Here is a 20,320-nt window from a genome sequence, read left to right as displayed (position 1 = left end):
ATTCTTGGACAGTTAATGCATGTGCTTACACTCGCATAGGGTTGATAAAATGTTAACATTGATGATTTTATTTTGATTTATTATTTCAAGAATTGTATTACAATCGATTTATTGGGAGTGGATTTAATAAATATACAAAATTTTGTATATTATTTGACATTTTTCATTCAATTTCAGATTATGGAGTCAAGCACATAATTTATAATTCATGTTAAACCAATAAAATATTTAGTCTAATCCTAAATAAAAGAGTATAAAAGGTGAGTGATGCAGGTCAAAGGTTACACCGGTAACGGAGTACAACGGAGACAGAATGACTGGTGTCACTGACTGAGCCTTTTCTGTGCACGCCATGAGTACAATAACATCTTTATGTTGGAGGTGGGAAAAAAAAAAATACACTTCTACCTCTGCGGTTGTGACTTGTACAATAAAGTATTCAAAATTGGGTGGACATAATCAACTCACTTCCTGTTCACTTTCACCAGACGTATGTGGAAAATTTGAACTGGGCCATGAGAAGATTCAGAAGTACATTTTTAAATTCTTTTGCAGAGTTGATGTTTTGATTATTTGAAACATAATTGTGTAAGTAAGAGGTTGAATAAGCGTACTGGTTCGCTGGTACGCTTGAAATACGTTTTTCAGTAGCATGGCTAGCAACTGTACAAATTGTTTACTTCGCTATCATGCGCCGGTGATTTCAGAGTTAACTGGCAGATGATATAAGATGAATTTGCAAAGCAGCTGACTTTGTCTTCACTCACTTGCTGACATGTGCTGCTAAGAGGAAACAGGTGACCGAGGAATGTTCAGCAAAGTATCGGTGGCGCGCAGATGATTTGTTGCAACTCGAGATGGTCTGCTCCTTTTGAAAAGATATACACGTACAGTAGCGTGCAAAAGTCTTGGGCCGCCACTTGCTTTGTTGTTTTAACGACGTTTATCCACAGGAGCCAGTCAATAAAATTGTGGAAATAAATAAATCTGATCCTATTTACAGGACCATGAGAATTGGAAGTTGCACCAAGGAAGATGTCATTAGAGTTAATAATTGTTTTTTAGAAAGTCAGGTAAAACTTAAAATTAACTATAGTTACTATATGTAATGAGAGCTTTGATATGTTTTTGACTTTCAATTTATGCTGTGTGAAATAAAGTTTTTAAAATAATAAAAAATGAGGTTAAGAAGTTGTTACTAATACTGTCAGACAAAGCAAAATATCTGTGGTTGGGGGGGATGGGGAACAGATGATAACTGCCTGTTAATGTGTTTATATGTGACCTTGCTTCAGGAGAAACAGGAAGACATTTCTTAGAAGCAGCCATCTTGGTTTTATTTGAATCTCCTCACATGCAAATTTTTATTCAATTGTCATGCTTCCCCTGTCTCTTGTCTAATAAAGGGATAATATTTAAGCATTTATAAAGGTAAAATAAACTGGTTTGTGTTTTTTATGATGAACTAATATGTCAAACTCACTCAAAAATATCAAATCGCAGTGGCTGGATGTTAGACATAAGACAAACCCCCGTCCGTGCACAATGGATGGAGCATCATGCTGTAAGGTGTAGATTTCAAGTCTAAGTATACTATCTCTACGCCTGAGCTTTTCAAACTCACCAGTCGTGTATATTTAGCATCTCAAGCTGGTGGTATCCAAGCTGCAAAGGCAGGCTGTGCAATTATTCTCAGCCCAGCAAGGGTCAGCAGTGGCTGGTCCCGGATCAGTCTTGAGAGGACGCTGGCTAAGATTATTAGACGAAAGTCATAGGTCACAGCAGCGTATCCTCTCTTACTAATGGCGCAAATGGCAAAAGTCAAAGGTAAACATATGTTGTCATTGAATAGTGATTTTTTTTTTTTTTTTTTTAGCAAATTTGAAGACGGTACCCCCTTCCAAGCAAAGTTACAGGGGGGTACTAATTCTAACAGCAGCCCTGGTGGAATAAGTCAACCTGTGAGAATAAGTTCGCCCTCCCATGTTAGAACAGTGAGCCCTGGACTGACTAGTGGGTGGTGGGTCAGCAAGTGTAACAAATTTGATCAGACCACCCCCCCCCCCCCCGAGATTTATTCTAACTAATGTCAAAAGAATAAATGAACTATTAACCTATTATAAAGGTTGCAGTGTTTTTATGGGTCGGATTGTTGGAAATCCCTCCTAATAATAGTTTCTTCGCAAAACTACAATCTTAAACGTCAATGTACTGTCTTTCCATCCATTCTGGCTTGACGTCATCAAGAGGCGCTGCCCCGACCCAATTTGACCACGCGCAAATATCCAAGCAGTTTATTTTTATTTATGTCTCGTGCTATATTCTATTTCAGTTTAGAAATATAAAATAAAAAATAAAATTGCCATTCTGTTGGTAACTTTTTTCCAGAGAACAAATTAGAAAATACATTTAAATCTTTGTATTTCCATATTAAAATTAAAATGAAATAACGAGTCATTTTTCTATTTTTAATAACCGCTTCTAAACGTAATATACAATGACCAAAAGAGAAACAGGAACTACTGCTTACGGATACTCCTCCGCCTGACGTTGTTTTTGTCCAACTATATCTCGTGTTGTCAATAAAGCTTTGGGAGGAACGCGTGGTGCTTAGTAGTTGTAGAGGAAGGCGTGTGGTGGCCACAAATAGCATCGAAAACGCGACATTTGCCACGTTATTTTTATATTTTGAGCCTTAATATTACACATAGCTAAGAAAATGGCCGAAAGCGACTGGGACACCGTGACTGTTTTGAGGAAGAAGGGGCCGACTGGTGCTCAGGCTAAGTCCAAGCAGGTATCATGTCATTTCGCATCTTTCTAGTGGGTAATTAGACCATACAGTCACATCGAAACCCTGAAAAACATTTTGGACAGGATCTATAAAATCGTCATACCATAGCGATTTCGTCAGTCGCCTGGCTAGCAAGTTAGTGCTTCGTGGGACGTGACAATCACAAAGAAAACAATCGTGTTATGAATGGCCTCAAGAAGATACAAACTCTTGAAAATGTGACGCGTTTAAAGTTTGAGTGTAATAGTTTGACGTTTAAGGTGGGCCAGTCCAACTCGTCACGCCGCTTTTGTAGCTTGGCGACATTTGCCAATAAAGGCAGACAAGCTAACATTCAGGCCAACTTTCACTAGCCACCATGTCACCGAACCACTTGCCTCCCATTTCACTTTCAAAGTACTGACTTATACTATTGAAAATGCAAATTGTAAAAACGATTATGGTGCCTGATGATACCTAACAGTATTGTTCGTGCATTTGTATCTAATTAGCTTTAGCTACCACTAGCTCCAAGTGTGACGTAAACACCGTCCTTATTTACGCACTGTTTTGATCCAACTCGTGTTTATTTTGGGTGTGCTGTAATAATAGCTAATAGCTTGTTTCCTTCATGGTATCTTTTTTTTTTTTTTTTTAAATGTCACCGTTTATATTTTGAAAGCTATCTAGTGATAGCTGTAATTTGATTTTATCATGTACATCTTTGATTTTGGCAATAATGCGCTTGTAAGGTGTGTATCGAGTTCAAAGTGCATGTTTTGAATTGGCTATGACAAAAAAAAAAATAGGATGCAATCAAGATGCATTATTTTATCTTTTGAGCGAGTATTTTCTAAAATCTTTTCCTGAAGGCGATCACCACTGCTCAGAGACGCGGCGAGGACGTGGAGACCACCAAGAAATGTAACTAACCATGCCGATGAAAATGCAGTGTGCTGTAAAGGCGTTGCCGTGATAACAGTATGCTCTGCTCTGACTCCAAGGGGCTGCAGGGCAGAACAAACAACACCTGGTCAGCAAGAACACGGCCAAACTGGACCGCGAGACCGAGGAGCTGCATCACGACAGGGTCTCCTTGGAGGTGGGCAAGGTCATCCAGAAAGGCCGCCAGGATAAAGGATTGACCCAGAAGGACCTCGCCACTGTGAGGATGCCACGCAAAACATACACCAAAAAATACACCTGCTTCAGTTGGTTATGAAAACCCCTTTGTGTGTCTGTATGTATGTGTGTGTCCAGAAAATCAATGAGAAGCCACAAGTGATTGCCGACTATGAAAGTGGGAAAGCCATTCCCAGCAACCAGGTCATGGGGAAGATTGAGAGAGCCATTGGTAATCAGTGCTTGTCAAAGCTTCATCTCTAATGCTTATTAATTTTTGCACAAACAATCTTAAAGGAAACAAATATTTTCCCTTAGAATTGTTTATAATTTAGAATTTTTTTAAAAATTGATTTTTATCTCCTAGCTTCCAATGACTACTTGGTGAAATTTAGTTTCTTCTGATGCGTGACATACGGTGCCCATTTGTGATATTTGCGCTGCAGGTTTGAAGCTGCGCGGGAAGGAAATTGGTCAACCACTGGAGCCCAAATCCAAGACGAAATGAAAATAAAGCCTCGAAATCAGCCCTTCCCTAACCCCACCCCCTTCCCTTCCCCGGGCTGATGAGTCCAGCATTCCTGCCAAAGGAACTGACTGGACACTCCGCATCACAGGCTACACACACAGACACAATAAAACAAAACAATGCACGAGAGCTTTGGCTTTTTGGTTCTTTTGCTTCCACCCACCCTGGTGTGACGATAGTGATACTTGCTGAGGTAAAACAGTTGCCAGCATGCTGATGGCCAAACGTGCTTGGGCCATGGCATTAGTTTCGCTCACTTAGCGACAGTTGACGTGGATGTCATTAACAGTGCAAAGCCTTTCTAATGTTCTGCTTAGTTTTCATTGCAAATAAACTGACATTTCACACTTCAAGGTGTTCTCTTTTTGGTAAATGGAATGCGTTAATATCGCGCTTTATCAACACCACATGGTGCCCATAGCACTTCACAATGACTCACATTCACACAGAGTCTTACACCAATGGCAGGCCGCTGCCATGCAAGGCACTCGGAGGTTTACTTTGCGAGCAAATTGGGGTTAAGTGTCTTGCTCAAGGACACTTTGACATGGTGACCAGGGTTGAGGATCGACTCCAGACCCCAAAGTTGCAAGGCAAACACCACCACTGGGCCACCCCACCAAGATACTGGAAATTATAGGGTTCCCAGAAGTTGCATTTCAAATACTGACCAGGAGGTGGCAACAGCGTAACGCGTCAAGACTGTCGTGTTTTGCAACAAGCCAGGTGGCGATGGACTTTCATTTTTGTGGCGTGAAATTTAATTTCCACGAACAGTTCAAGCCATCATCATGACAGGTCACGCACCCAGAACTAATTACCTGTCAGTCGCATATCTTTATTTTGTCTAGTTGTATCCACTTTTCACATCCATCACATTGTGTTAATTATTCCCTTTATTATAACAACTATAAAAAAAAATATACAAATACATTAAAACAGAAGTAGTCTCATCTGTGGCAACGGCCTCTTCCCGACACATATTCTATCAGTTTCTGTGAAGCCAGACAGAAAGCATTAACCATGTTGGCCTGTTCCCGCAAGAAAAGACAAGATTCTGAGGCAGCACTTAACCGAAAGCTCCTGCATTCGACGCAACGCCACTTCGTCCAACAGGTCAAAGTTGATTTCGTCCTTGGTCGCTTCCGAAAAGGACACTGTCTGGCATTGAGTAACAATACAAAAACAAACACACGACATCCACAGAAGGTGGATTCGTGACTTGTGTTGTCATCCACGACTTGTCAAATGTTTAGGGCATAAATTCCTTTCCAGTAACTAGTTGTATTAGCTAGCTGACTGTATTTGGGCATTTACATTGCTTAACCACCACTCATGTTGTTTCCATGATTTAAGTTTAGAGTAGATATTCACTCTCAAATTTTATTGCAAACTATTTTGACATCCCCCAAATTACTGCTAGACGCCCCCCCGGTGGTCAGTACCTGTCCACGTCCTGTGGTTACTGTGACGTGCGCTGCAGATCCAGCCACTGCGCAGTCCAACTCTCCCGTAGAGACCACGGACCTAGACAGGCAGAACAAAGGAGAGCTTCAGCTACAGGATTTTTGCAGAAGATAAATCAGATGTCTCTCGATTTAAGCTAGCTGGTAGAAGCTCCTCCCTGCCTGATCCTTGCACCTTGATGTATATTTATGAATACTGAGAAGAACTTCCGGGTCGAGTTCAATATTATGAGGAGGTGGGTCAGTTGCAATTAAAAAACAAAAAAAAAAACATGCAATGTGCATTATCCAAAAGTAAATAACATCTATTAATGGCCCTGCTGTGCAACATCCAAACAAACCTTCGGAATACCTCAGTTTTCTTCGGGTCAGTCTGTCGCTGGACTTTGTCAAGGGTCCTCCTTTGATGGAAGACAAAGTCCTGTGGAGATATGAAGAGAGAGTTTAAATAGGAGTGATCCCGACAGTGTATAGAAATGCTGTGAGATGTACCTCAGGTTTCCTGTACTCATACCGCTGGCTGTAAGGTTACGGACCCTTGCTTCTTTTGCCACCTGAAACCACAAAAATACAAAAAGGCACAATCAGTGTCACTGTACATGCTACGGCAAGCATACAGTTGCTTCTGTGGAATGTAAAGTACATTACAAATAAAATGTATTATTATTATAATCATTATTATTGTGTACCTTGAGTGTCCTGCCAGAGTTCTTTGGAGTCAAACTGTCTTGAAGCGGTGTTGATTTTCCTTGAAAAGGCAAAATGACATTTTTTAAATTTTATATACAAGTCCAGGTCCAAAAAAACAAAACATTACCTTTGGTGCTAGGCACCCTCTCGAGGGTCCGTTGTTTCATCTCTGGGGACTCCTGCTGCTGCAAATCACACCACATGAGAGACTTAGTATTACTTTTACATACTTGCCAATGGCAGCAGAATTGCATGGCAGCTCACCTGGATAGCTAAGGACACCTCGCTGGCTGACAATTCTTCTACAAAAAGGGAACAAATCAAGCATAACGACAGCCTTACATAGATGGCGCCCTAACCGCTGAATTAATAGTTGTTGGCGCCATGTTGGATTTGACCAATTGCAGTTGAGACGTATTACTCCAACATATTAAAGACAATAGCTATTTATAAACTGTACAAAGAGGATACTTTTCTACATATACATAAGGACACAAACACAATTAATTCAGTGTATTAGCTGAAGCATACTGTCGAAAGGATTTATAAGGTGGGTATTGGAAAAAGAGAACCTGACTCACCAGTCAAATCCACAAAACGCATGTTCCGAATAGAAGGCGGCAACTTCATGAGCTCCACTTTGAATACTTTGTCGATATTTGCTAGTGTGTTGTCGAGTCTGCTCTCCAGTTCCATCATTCGTTCTTGCGCTGCGTGTCAAAGTTGGATAACAGTAAGATATCGCAAAGACAGCCCGACTACGTGTTGTCTAACCTTCTTTCTCAACTTGCTGAATGAATAGAGTAATTTTGCGTCCTCGGAATACCCTGCTTAATTCCTCCTGGTGCTTCTCTTTAGATGCGTTTCTTGAGCCCCTTGGTGCCATTTTAGCTAGCTCATAAGGAATTGACACTAATTATAAAGCAAATGTCCGGATAGCGTTTTATCTGTCAGGTGCAGACCTGAGACCTTAGTACGGAGGACTACTATTGGCTATTATATACGTAGCTACGTAACAACCCAAAAAGGACAGTAGTTATTGGCTGCCAGCCTTAAATGATTTTCACCATCCAATCAAAAACCAGTTTCTAAAATTAGCTAATGTAAATATTGCAATAAAATAAATACATAATATATGTTAAGGTGGGTTTTTTTTGCTGCAAAAACATTATTCGAGCAACAAAGATTTGAAGTGAGAAAATAAAGGCAGTTTATTGGTAGACACATACGTATTCAGCAGTCAAAAGATGTTTTTAAACATGTTTTAAACCACATACTGTACATGCAATCCTGTTATCTAATCTCTCATCAAGCACTTTATTAGGAATATTAGGAATCAAATGTTTATTCCTTGGCAACAAAACAAGGCTGCCATGAATAAAAACTTCCAGTGATTAAAACAAATGACATCATAAATATTACTTTTAACTGCTGCTCATTCCCATGGCTTTATTAAGACCTGCTTGGGTTCTTTCACAATCAACTGTACAAAAGCAAATGGGTTTGTGAAAATCCAGTTTCACAAAAAAACTGCCTTATTTACACATTGGCTTCACACGCACAAACACACAAGCAAGGAACTCAAGGCACAGCGTCAACACAATAAGAACAAGTGAGCCAGGTGTTGCACAAGATGTCGTCCGGACAGTACAGCAGATCAAACAAAACATAAGGATGCAATCCATCCAAACAGATAAGGTTACATTTTCTAGATGACACAGCAGTCCTCAAAAAGAATGCACCAAGTAATACTTGAAATACAGCACAGAATACACAGCTTCGAACATTACGAATATGACAATACCTATTAGATTTCATTCCAAGAAGTCTTAGGGCCATGCTGAAAAGAAAAAAAAAAAAAGAAAAACACACTGCATAATTCTACACGCAACTCGTAGATTTTCAATTTAGTCAGATCATAGAAAAGCAGAAAAGAAGAAAAGCAGTGCTTTGCCACCATCCTGTGGTATCTGTACAGAAGATTAAATATTTTTGCAGGGTGGTCAATTATTTGCAGCAGGTCTCTGTACCTATCCCCTGCAAATTAGTGTGTACAACAAATTTACGTGATCATAAGATTCCAACATCGCTATGGAAGTGTTATTTTCTTTTCGTTTTATTGCTTGGCCCTAATGCTTCTTAGGAATTTTAATCACGAGTTTGAAAGAGTGGCAGGATAAAAGTTCCCAAACGGACGGTCGGTAACACAAAAAAGGGTGTTGCGTTCACAGTGTCTCCTTTCGAAGAAGTAGAAAAGCACCACACAATTTGGACATTTGACACACTTAGAGACAAACGCCCCCTCCCGCCGCCCTCCTAACAAATATAAACAAAAACAGTGAATAAACACAAGCGGGGACCCAAGGACAGAACTTTGGGGGACTCCACATTTTGTGGCCCTGTGTCTCAATACTTTTGTCCAACCAGTGTATGACATCATCAGTCAGGTTCACGCAACACCTGCGCTCTGTCACTTGAGCGTGTAGAGCAGCTCGGCGGTGTGACAAAGTGCCAAAGGATGCGCTGAGGAGAAGTACTGGCAGCACAGCCAGTCCTCCAACTCGGCATTGCGCTCGGGTTCTAGTGACCGCTCGGCGAACTTCATCATGAGCAGCGCCCGCTTCACATCCAGCCAATTGAGGAGGCCCTCATGCCGGGCGCCGTCTGGCCCCGGGCCACTGCCGCCCGGGCCGTGCCTCTCCCACTGCTGGTCCATCAGGTCCTTCCTGGGCCCCCAGAGGAGGCTTTGCAGGACACGCTTAGCGTCCTGGATGTGGATGCGCTTGATGGGGTCTGGTTGGAGCAGAAGCCGAGCCAGCCTCTGGAGGCCGGCGGAGTACAGTGACACGGCCGGGATGGCCGGCAAGTCCTCGCAGCGGTAGTCCTGCTCCTTCAGGGCCGGACTCACCTACAAGGGGCAACCAAAGAAATATTTACACTGACACTACGAGATTAAAATCAAAATTGTATCATTGGAAAGTTTAATGTGAAGAAATTAAAGGGGCAATTTTTCAAGAAAAAAGGCATCTACTTTTAAGTACAAATGCTTATTTTTCTGGGGGAAAACTTGAAAAAAATAAAGTACAGGTATTTGCAAAATAAGGGGTGTATGTATATATTTTTAAAAAAAGGCTTTGGATGTTTGTGAGAGTGATCATTTTTAAAGAAAACAATGTATATTTTCAAGATAGTACACTATCTAGTATTTCTTGAAACGTGTACATTTTAGAAAACAAAATAAAAAACTAAAATAGAAAAAAAAAATACTGCCAGTGGTAGTCATGTTTCTTCAGGACTCACCTCAAAGGGGTTGGGCTGGTGGAGCAGCTCGTAGATCAGGATACCAGTCTGGAACTCGTCAAATTTGCGGTACTGGGCAGCGGACACGATCTCGGGAGCCAGGCGAGCGTGGTCCCGCTTGACACGGGGGTCCACGCTGGCGGACACCGAGTCCTCGACAGAGCGACGTTTGGCTTTGGCGAAGTTACTGATGAGGAGGCGAGGGAGGTGACGCTGACTGAAAGCGCCGCTCGTCTCTGTCTGCTGAGGAGACGGTGACGGGGTTGGAGGGTGAGGAACCAGGAGGAGGTTCTCCAGGCACAGGTGGCGGTGCGTCACGCCGTGTTCCTTCAGGTGCTCCAGGCCGTGGCACAGCTGGAGCAGCAGGAAACAGACGCGCCGCTCGTAAACCTCCGGCTGGCTTTTGTGGAAGGCCTCAAAGTCGCGAGCAAAGTCGGCCGCCGTCTGCCGGGGGATCTCGGGCGTGATGACCACCACCTGCTCGCACTCCGCCTGCTGCCCGCGCGGCTTGGGTGAGGACGCGGGCGACGCTGATGCCAATGCCTGGTCGGTGGGCAGCATGCTCTGGGGTACGCATGCCAGGAAGTGGCCACAGTCCTGCTGGAGGTTAAAGTGCGGGGGCATACTTTGCTGCACCGACAGGCCGTACAGGTGACCCTGCTTGACCTCCGCAGACGGACTCTTGCAGATCTGATGAGGCAGGAGGGGGAGGAAAGAAAAAAGGAAGAGGGCAAAAGGAATGGGAGAGGGGAGGGGAGATGTCCAAAAGGGTGGGGAGCCAAGACACAAGAAAGGAATTTCTATTAGCAGTTTCAAGGTCAATGCCTTCATGTGAGACACATGCAAGGCAGGAGGAATTCTCAGAATTCTGGATCCTAAAAAACATTCCAAAGGCTCACCACAAACTGTCCAAAAGTGAGTACAACATACTGGAGGTATGGTTGGCACCACCCTTAAATGTCTAATTAGAGAGTGGTAGTGAGTGGAGAGATGGACAATGGTTTGAGGTTATTCGGGATATATCTGATTGTAAATTCCACCGCAAGATGAATGAGTGAGCTTCAAATTCTGTACAAAGAGCCACTTACGACCGAGTACACACCCCTCCTCAAGTTGAGTTTACTTTGGAGCCATGTTGTGTGCCCTTGTGGGACCAACCCCTCTGACGTCCCAGAACAAATAAAACCGGCGCCTGATTTTAATCTGATGACCATTCTTAACTTGTAAATCTGCAGCTAAGCAAAGGGTCACCTAAACTGCCTTGATGACAAAATTTAATATTTGTGTTACCTTCACGGCGTAAGAGTTGCTGGGGTCGGAAGCACAGGCAGCCGAATAGTAGACAGCGTCACCCGCGTTGCAGCTGGGCTTGTTGGACGTGAGCCTGAACAACGACCAGTTGCTCTCCTCGAACCTCAGCCGGTTTCTCTGCGAGCCTGTGAAGTGCTCCTCGCACTTGAGAGCCAAGCGGCGCAGGGACTCGGCGTACAGGCCGCCCAGCTTGGAGTACACGCCCTCCCGGCTGTCGATGTTACTCAGGAGGGTCTGCAGCTGCAAACTGGAGCCCAGGTTGTGTGTCGCCCCCGCCTCGGAGACCGGAAAGGGGGCGCTTAGCTGGGGGGAGGAGGAGCAGGTGATGCTACCTCGGGAATGGACACCTAAACGACCGTGATTCTTAAAAGGCTCGTCCAAAGTTCGGGATCTGGAGGGTCGGCCAAGTGGAGCGAGACAGCGCTCCAGATACTCATTTGAAGAGAAAACGGGTCTCGGATCTACTGGACTAGATGGTAAACTGGCCCGACAGCTGGAGTCATTGGGTCTGCACACGTTGTTTTCAGACCCGGTGAAAGGTAAGCGTGGATAGGCCCGGACAAAGGCTTTGGAAGTGGCGCTGTCGGGGGCTGACACGGTGCGGTTGACCATCTTCTTCTCCGGCAGTGGAGGCGGCTGGTTGGCCGTGGTGCTAAAAGTTGGAGGGCGAGGAGAACCCGGTGCTGATGCGACAGGACTTCTCAGGAACGGAGAGGAGCAGGACAGCCGTGATCCATCACGAGAACCTGAGGAGAGATTACGGCTTCGGTCAAGCGTGTGTAGAATTCAACATCCTCTTTCGACAGAGTTCGTTTTCCTTTCGACTAATCTCAGTTCAGATCTCCTTACCTCTTTTCTGTAACACAGCCGGAATCTTCCACAATCCAGGACTCATACTAAAATTCCAAACTCCGTCTTCCATCCACACTTGAGACATTCGCAAAGCGAGACTACTTGGTGACTTTTAGCAGCGGAGGAGTCAAGATACTGACATAATTGTGTGGTGCCGCCTCCAATAACTAACTGCAAGGAGGATGTAGCCAATCCCTTTTTCCCTCTCTTTATCTGACTCCATAATTATCTCTAAACAAACTGGAAGTCAGGAAGTCGCCGCAATTGCAAGAGAACTTTTTCATCCCAAAAACATAAGCGACATACTGCTTGTTCCCTGTCTGAGGTCTTTGGCAAAGTCCTAAAAAATGGTTTCTGGTGGTTTGTCTCAGTCACAACAAAGTGTGAAAGGGGAAGCGATAAGACGACAGACAGCCGCAATAAAACCTTGGAAGTTCCTCTACTTGTTTGTGTGGAGTTTTACTCTGAACAAAGTGCATTAGAATAGTCCAACACAGCAGCAACACTTTTCCAATCGCACCATTAGCTGTATACATTGTCAACCCATCTGGGGCACAAAGCATACAATGGTTAAAAAAAATGTCTCAAGTTCCAAAAGAGGAGCACACAACAATTGTTCAATTATAAATATGCATATTTTCACTCAAGCCTAAAAATAAACTGCAGATACTTCCACTTTCACATCACACGTATAAATGTGTGACTTTCTTGTTCCTCATTACAAATCCAGACAGTCCACTTTTTCTAACCGCAAAAGCAGAGATGACCCTGTCATTTCAGTTCAATAGCTTTTTACCACTGGCTGGCTCTACTCCACTCAAGTTGGGGCTTTAAGATTTTGACTTTAAAATAGTACAGCGGGGAAACTGCCACTAATCTGTTTTTACTTCTTTATAAATTTAATCAGAGAGGAACCATCAAATGGCCACAAAAAAAACACTGCGGCAAAGTGAAAAGGAATGCTAATGTGAGGAGAAACGGGATTAGCTAACATTAGTGTTTGTGTCCTCAAATTTTACAATAGCCCCTTTCACGCAAATCCCGTTCAAAAAAAGTTTGCGGGGGTCTGGCCGGTGAATCTTGGGTGTTCAAGTGCACACAGAGAGTGAGAGTGTGTGAGACAATGAGTGGCCAGTAGTGTTTTATCACCCGCGGGCTATCAGCTCATCACTAGGTAGTAAAATAAGAGTATCGGCCTCGGCCAATAGTAATCAGTACTACAGAGCGGAATAGGGGCATTCGATTAAAGCAACTCACCCGAGTCAGCAGTCAGACTGTCGGTGGAGGCAGTCGGCAGGCCGGCGCTGCTGCCCAGGTCTCGAGGGGCTGCGGCGGAACTCTCCAGTGCGCGGTTCAGTTCCATGTTGCTGCCGCTCAAGTGAGCAGACACTCTGAGGTAAAGACAGACAAGAAGAGGGCTCAGAAAATACTCCCTAGTCACATTTAATTGTTGCATATTCACTTCCTGATTTGGTACAATTCAACCACATGGTCCAACTTCCCATTCCTGCTTCTGCAAACGGAGAACGTACTCATTTTCCAATCAAGGCGATCAATTAAGGGGATTGACAGCCACTCGCTTGTCTAATAGATGGCGCTAATGGTTCAGGCAAACAGCGTCTTGTCCTACTCCTCCATTGCCTCCATTACAAAAACGACTCGCGCCGTCATTAATCTCACAACCTTCATCTCTGCCGTAAATCAACAGACGACGAGGACGAAGAGAAGATAAACGCTCCTCAAAGGTTTCTGCTGTCATTTTCGACACCAAAGGAACCGCCGTCAAAGGCGTATGACGCAGAGGCACGTCTGCGCAAGTCTATGGACAATGTTTTTCCAAAACATATGATTTTCCATGTGGAAAGAATGTCTCACGCTGCAAATGAAGTATTTATGAGATGTGGTATTCAGATATTTGATAAGATAGGATGGTTGTAAACAATCATCCCGCAAGTATCATGGAAGTTTTTATCATGATACTATGTAACATAAAACGACTTAACAAAGGTTGCAGCATAAAGGTACAGATGCTTGAGAAAGGCTGAGTGAAAAATAAGGACAAATTACAGGCTGGTGGTAAAAGAAAGCATTTCCCCCCCCAAAAAAAAAAAATGCCAATTGCTAGCCCACAAACTAAAAGGCATTTCGTCACAACAAAAAACCGCACAACTCACCAGGATGTTTGTCCCACTTATTTTTGGGATTCCAAACTGCACTTAATCAACATCCTAATTGCACATTTCCTGCGAACAGATACCAACACTTCCTTTGCTATAAAAAGACGCCACACAAGCTTGTCATTTACAATTCCGTGACCGCACTGACCCGGTTTTACAGTGTACATGAGCATCTAGCAGTGAATGACACACATTACTTACAGTTGCACTGTGGAAAACTGACAAGACATGAACCAAAGACGAAATGATTACACTGAATCGTGACTAAAAAGAGGTGTGTGTGTGAGATTACCCCGCCTGACATTAACTTATGACACATTTGATGAGATTTCAGCAAGGTGGGGCTCGAAAAGATTTCCAGCTGACTCAGAATTCAGAGGAGCCATAATGTGACGCAACACTTTGATAGAAACATGCAAGCATCTTACCTTCGAAAGAAGAGTTCACAGACTAGCAGACTCCAACCCACCCCCGCAAAACAAACAACAAGCTTCAGGATCAGCCTGGTGGCTTTCGAAAGTCCCCAAATAAGATGTAACTGAACGCTGGCACCGCCCGGGTCATAGCTGTATTTAAAACTCCCAAATAAAGCGCTCCCGTATGGTGAGCGCTCACATGGCGAGTGATGACTGGCCAATCTATTAATTCTACTTCTATTGATGGACACTGTGACTGCCAGAGTGGGACAGTTTGGGTGTTGCCCCGAGCAACAATCTGTTCAGCAGAGCTCCTTCCCTTTGGCTATCTCCAGCTGACCCGCTCTTGAAGCTATTTACAATTTTACACATACTGCACATGTACATATTACCTGCACATGACTACTAGTGCAAAGTAAGGGCTAATCCAAAGCAAGAAAAAAAGAAAAAAAAGTATTTTGACAGAAATGAAATTTCTGCTTCCAAAACCATCTGTGACTTTTAAATGATTAAAAAAAAATGATCATGCATCATGGGGGCACATGCAAACGCATCAACTTGTTGGGTTCATTATGATACATGCCATCATCCATTTGACTGTTTTTTAGATTTTGAAAAACCTCCACATTCATTGTCCAATATTTTCAATCGCCAAATCACCATTATCGTGCAAGCGAAAAAATCTGACCCAAAAAAAATGTATATTTTACAAAAATTATTAGTTAAAAATAATAATATTTCAAAGCATGCATTTTTTTTTAAACTTCATCAGCAACATTTAGTTGAGCTCCAAATTCTGAAACTTTATAATCATTCCAATTTGGAATTAAAAAACTCACAACTGTTTCGTCTTTGTCCCCTATTTTTAATGGCTCAGTCTATCAAGCTGCAGTCAAAACAAAGGTCACTATTTAACAGTGTGTTCATTTGAATTTAAAAAAAAAAACACCCATTACGAGCATTGAATAGAACAAGGCGTGCATTTAGGAGGGATGCTCTGCCGGTTTGAATGGAGATTAAATAAAGCTGCCACACAGTTGACAGCACTCAGGTACTGTATATACTACTATCAGAGAGCAAAATATATTTATTCTGCCATGACTAAGTGCCCGTCTTGAGTGCTACATTATGCGCAAAAAATGAATTACAGAGCCATTAATGCTAATGCCCAATCAAGCGCAGGTAGGAGAATGTCTATTTGTCATTCTTACCTGTGCTGCTTCTTGGGTGGCGGCGGTGGAGGTGCTTGGTTGGTCTCATGGGTGGTTGATCCGTGCCTGCCTTCTGCCAGATGCTCTGTTGAGCTCTCGTGTTGCTTGGCCGGCATGCTCCTGCTCCTCTGCTTGGCCTCCTCCTTTGCGACGACACCCTCGCTATACCCCTGACAGACACCATTGTTGGGCAGGGGCGGGGGAACCGTGCCTGGCTCTGTCATCGGAGGGGGGCTGTTCGGAGCCTTGCTGCAGACTCTGGACTCCTTCCAAACAGCAGCGCCATTGAGCGGGCCTGTCACACGAGATGTTGTCCGGGGATTAGTAGTCAGCGTCTTCTTTTCAGCCTCTTTCCGCTCTCTCTCCTCCTCCTCTTCTTCCTCATCAATACGACAGTTCCAGGCGGAGTTGTGATGGTGTTGCTTGTGCCAGCGCTCAGTTGCTGCCAGGCTGTGGTTTTCTGGCTGAACCTTGAAGTGTCCCTCTTTGGCAGAGACCAAGAAAAGCATGGAGAGTTCGGGGAGGGGAACGGGAGACGATAAGGACGGAGAGAGGCTGGAGGTGCCCAGTTTGGGAAGGTCCGGAAGTGGAACCGGTGACGAGATGGATGGTGACAGGCTGGAGGTGCCAAGTTTGGGGGACCGGGTGGTCCTTTTTGGTGGGATGGGCGGGCTAGATTGTGGTCTGGGTTGTAGCGAGGGAGAGAGGCTGGATTCTGTAACCGAGGAGGGGGCACTGCGGCTGGGGCTGGGCCAGCGGAAAGCAGTGCTGCTCGGGTCCTTTTGTGCTGTGGGGCTAAAGCGGCACTTGATGCTCACGGCTGAATCGGGACTGCTCAGGTAGAAGGTCCTGTTATTCTCTGTGTGAGTAGCCATCATACTGATGGTTGCCCGCTGGCCTTCTTCTGTCAGTTCAGAATTGTAAGCCTGGTCTGGTGAACCCAGTTGGGTTTGCCCTCCCTTACCCTGTGGCCTGCGCTTTTTCTTGGTGCTCTCTGCATAAATGGGCTCCGAGTCTGGACCATTGGGGGAGCTGGGCGTCGAGTTAGCTTGCGGGCTCCCAACAGAAGCCTCGGTCACAGGAAGTGAATCTGTGCTGCTACCGAAGGAGGAGGAGGAGGAGTCTAATGGGCTGTTTTGTTTGGACATGACAGGAGGATAGTGGATGGACGGCTGACTGTTATTTAGAGTGTCCAGAGATAAGGCTGTGGTTAAGGAACTGGCAAAAGTGCTGGACGTCTTGGCAGTTAGCACAGCGGTGCTGCTATACCTGATGCCATTGCTATACGATTTGGTCGGACTTGTCGGACCAATGTCCGCAGAATTCTCTTGCAAAAAATGTGCTCTCTGTATGGCACTACTGAGGTTAGAAGTGCTCTTGGTTCTTGGGGAGGTGGTACTATTCTGCTGCCTGCGGGTCTCTTCATTGACACTTTGAGGACATTTAACTTCATCTTGAGTGACCAACATGTTGCTAATGATTATGGAGTCTTTGGACAGAGAAGAAAAGCAAAAGTCGGCCTTGGTGTCGGGACTTTGAAGAGTTGAATCTCTAAGGCCCTTACTGCAATTTTTACTATCGATGTAAAGGGAGGAGAGATCCAGGATCTTTTTCAGACCCAAACGCTCCACTGGGCTCTTTGTGTTTTTCTGTCACACAGAAAAAAAATGGTAAAAAATATGAACAAACAGTATGACAGAATCAAAACCAGTTGAGAAGATTCACCTGCTCTATGTTCATGTTGACATCAGCCATGGTGTCGGCTGTGTCCAAACTCATCATGGTGGGCTTGACGGCGATGGTGGGCTTGCTGTAGGGTGAAGACGCCGTCACTGCGTTGTCGTCATCGCCTCCGCTCTTCGGACACGTGGCGGCGGGTGCGGCGCCGGCCGGGCGGCCTGTGGTTTTGTGTGCGCTGAGCTGGTGGAAGCAGTTCTTGCAGGAGCCGGGTTTCCACACGTGTTCTGCAAAGTCGCTACACACTGACATCTTCGTCTTCGCTCGATCAGCGGAAGGTCAGAAGTGGCAGTGGAGCGTTGCGCCACAGACGGGACACGATCTCATGGCTGCCGAGGTTGTGGCGGATTAGGGAGGAGAGGAAAAAAGACATGAGTTTAAAATAAGTGGGTATATTTTGCTCAACCTACAAGTAGAATCATGTCCTTTCCTTCTTCCGAGCAACATAGCTATTTTTTGAGCAAGGCATCATGGTGCTAATTTTGCTTTGCAATGCTCATATGACGTATGACATGTCACATCAAAGTCACTCATTTGGTCATACAAAATCCAGTCTTTCCTTATATATGAAGCAATTTAATCTATTTATATCAATAGCTGTGCACATGTTCCACTCAAAAGGGTACAACTGCTTTTGTAATTGTAAAAATCAAATATATTAAAATGGTCATTATTTTATAATTAAATAAATATTAATAATGATTATAACTCAATTAATTTACAATCAATAAATATTAATTATTCTACACATAAATAAATTCAATGGAAATAATTTTGTCAACTGACGTACTCAAAATTATTTTTTATTGTAGTGCAATAATAGATTTGTATTACACAAAATGCTCAAAAATGGAAATGTCCACTTCAAATCTTATTTATTATATATTACAGTTTGTGTACTTTCCCAGTTTTGGTTGTTTTGGTTACCATAAATGTGGAATTTTGGAATCTGCTATTGGAGTTTAAAATAATCCATCATGTCTGCCTTCCTTCAGTCTAACGTCCAAATATAAAAACAGCAACAAGGGAGCCTGATCTCAGACATTCATTAGGATATAAATGTCAACTGCGGCTGTAACATAAGAAGTGCTGGTATTTCTTGTTCTCATGGCCTTCTAAATTAGAGGCCATGCGCTGTCTGTTGAAGCACAAAAAAAACAACAACTGAGCAAGCAAAACAGAGGCTGGCTTGTTGTGAACCCTGGTGACATAAAAGCCTTCCCGGATCCTCAGCAGCCCCCGACATGCTGCAGGAAGACTGACGAGCCTCAAACATCCCGGAGGTCGGAATGTAAGGAATGTTGAAAAGGCGCAAATCTCACCAGGGTGAATCTCACACTCAGAGAAAAAAAACCTCCTCCTCTTCTAAACATGTGTGAGTGTCCTTGGACAAACAAAAGCTCCCACCTCCTGTCGAACAGGAGTGACAGCGACAGGATCAACAGCACTTCACAAGAATTGGGCATTCCTCTTTATTTTTCCTTACCCTGTTTTAATTACGTCTCAACAAGGTGTTGCAGTGACACACGAGCCCATTAGAGCAGCTCTCAAAAACATGTTGGTCATTCGTAAGAAGGATATCCCCAAGCTTCCAGAGAAAAACACAATTGTGAAGCCTTAGGAAGTAGGCGACTTCCCGTTGTTTTAAAAAGTACAAAATAATTAATTCGTGTTTACATTTGACCTTTTTTCCATATGACTCACTAGAAGTTCGCTCCATGTTTGTTTAGTTGGGTTTGTAACGACAGCGAGAGCCTCGCCTATCAACCTTGTGTTATCCAGTCCAAACCAAATGATGACTATCGGAAGCTCATATTTGGTTTTGGCATTCCTTTGGTTGTGGTTTCAAAGTGTCTTCGGCTTTCGGCTATAAAAGCTGATTTGATTTAATGTTCGTTTACATGACAACAACGCCAAAGGACAATTTTTTTACCTTTTTGTTGAAGTTTCCAGATAAAAGCAATAATGCTGCCACAGCGAGTATGCACAAATAATTTATCTGCTGTCATAACTTGGAGGGGGTTTGGTAGCTAAATTGAATTCCATTGGTTATCATATTAGACAAAATTCATTCGAGAACATTTTTGTGTTAGCTCTGCCCTTTCCCCTCCAAACAAAAACTCCCGCTACATCTCTATTTGCTCATTACGACGCCTGCCGTTGCCTGCCGCTAGACCCAACTGTCGACATTCCCCACCCCACCTCAAGCTCCAATATTTTTCACTTCCTCTTACGAAAAAAAGCTGCAAAAGTTCAATCATATGACAACGTTCAAAATAACAGAAACATGAATGTGTTAAGACGTCACTAGGGGACAAGCTAACCAGAGGGGCTAAGGAGTGAACCTGAATGTTGAGAGATGCTGCCACTCAGCCAAAATGCAAATGTGTGGGAAAAAATGCAAACTATTGAAAACTTTCTTGTTGTCGGGCAAACACTGTTTAAGTACCCCAATAAAAATCAGCCAGCAGAAAGATGCAGATTAGCATTTGCCGGAATGCTGGTCTCTGAACATTTACTGCAATAAAAACATGCCTTGTGAATCCTCACAACTGATCCTTGACAGTCATGACTGAAAAACTTTCACGAAGAGGAACCACGTTTATAACTGGGGGTTTTAAGTTGCCATATATTACTTTAAACAAGAGTAATTGTGCATCTGAACCAACAATTAGTACAAACTGACTAATAGGGTGCAATAAAAAGGTATAATAAGCTCGAGGGGCTTCTCAATAC

At 43.7% G+C, this 20,320-nt stretch overlaps 3 protein-coding genes across 6 annotated transcripts in view; 1 reads left to right on the top strand and 2 right to left on the bottom strand.

Annotated features, from left to right (window-relative positions):
• The first annotated feature begins 2,562 nt into the window (after positions 1-2,562).
• edf1 (endothelial differentiation-related factor 1) lies at positions 2,563-4,777 on the top strand. The gene is made up of 5 exons (XM_049737466.2): positions 2,563-2,797; positions 3,646-3,697; positions 3,778-3,938; positions 4,034-4,127; positions 4,342-4,777. Exons 1-5 carry the CDS (start codon positions 2,720-2,722, stop codon positions 4,401-4,403), a joined length of 447 nt encoding a protein of 148 aa, XP_049593423.1. The 5' UTR covers positions 2,563-2,719; the 3' UTR covers positions 4,404-4,777.
• A 525-nt stretch (positions 4,778-5,302) lies between these two features.
• cdca9 (cell division cycle associated 9) lies at positions 5,303-7,552 on the bottom strand. 3 transcript variants are annotated; one of them, XM_049737464.1, is made up of 10 exons: positions 7,355-7,552; positions 7,162-7,290; positions 6,845-6,879; positions 6,708-6,765; positions 6,580-6,638; positions 6,383-6,444; positions 6,243-6,311; positions 5,870-5,951; positions 5,499-5,585; positions 5,303-5,419 (listed from the first exon to the last, which is right to left on the bottom strand). In XM_049737464.1, the coding sequence occupies exons 1-10, from the start codon at positions 7,464-7,466 to the stop codon at positions 5,375-5,377; spliced, it is 738 nt and encodes a 245-aa protein (XP_049593421.1). In that variant the 5' UTR covers positions 7,467-7,552; the 3' UTR covers positions 5,303-5,374. The 3 variants fall into 3 exon arrangements, with proteins under 3 accessions (XP_049593421.1, XP_049593422.1, XP_049593420.1); XM_049737465.1 differs by having other exon boundaries at positions 5,499-5,581; positions 6,845-6,882; positions 7,355-7,551; XM_049737463.1 differs by having other exon boundaries at positions 6,845-6,882; positions 7,355-7,549.
• Positions 7,553-7,766: 214 nt separating this feature from the next.
• Positions 7,767-20,320, bottom strand: part of LOC125979345 (inactive tyrosine-protein kinase PRAG1) — a 31,391-nt gene continuing 18,837 nt past the window's right edge. For both annotated transcript variants that reach the window (XM_049737461.2, XM_049737460.2), the window contains 6 exons: positions 17,573-17,913; positions 15,848-17,496; positions 13,301-13,434; positions 11,171-11,937; positions 9,881-10,570; positions 7,767-9,488 (listed from right to left, as the gene is read on the bottom strand). In XM_049737461.2, the coding sequence (XP_049593418.1) occupies positions 9,051-9,488; positions 9,881-10,570; positions 11,171-11,937; positions 13,301-13,434; positions 15,848-17,496; positions 17,573-17,836 (3,942 nt within the window). In that variant the 5' untranslated portion in view covers positions 17,837-17,913 and the 3' untranslated portion in view covers positions 7,767-9,050. The remainder of the gene's footprint in view (positions 9,489-9,880; positions 10,571-11,170; positions 11,938-13,300; positions 13,435-15,847; positions 17,497-17,572; positions 17,914-20,320) is intronic.

Source organism: Syngnathus scovelli, chromosome 13 (genome assembly GCF_024217435.2).
Source record: "Syngnathus scovelli strain Florida chromosome 13, RoL_Ssco_1.2, whole genome shotgun sequence".
NCBI classification, from domain to species: Eukaryota; Metazoa; Chordata; class Actinopteri; order Syngnathiformes; family Syngnathidae; genus Syngnathus; species Syngnathus scovelli.
This window is presented reverse-complemented; position numbering and strand designations above follow the sequence as displayed.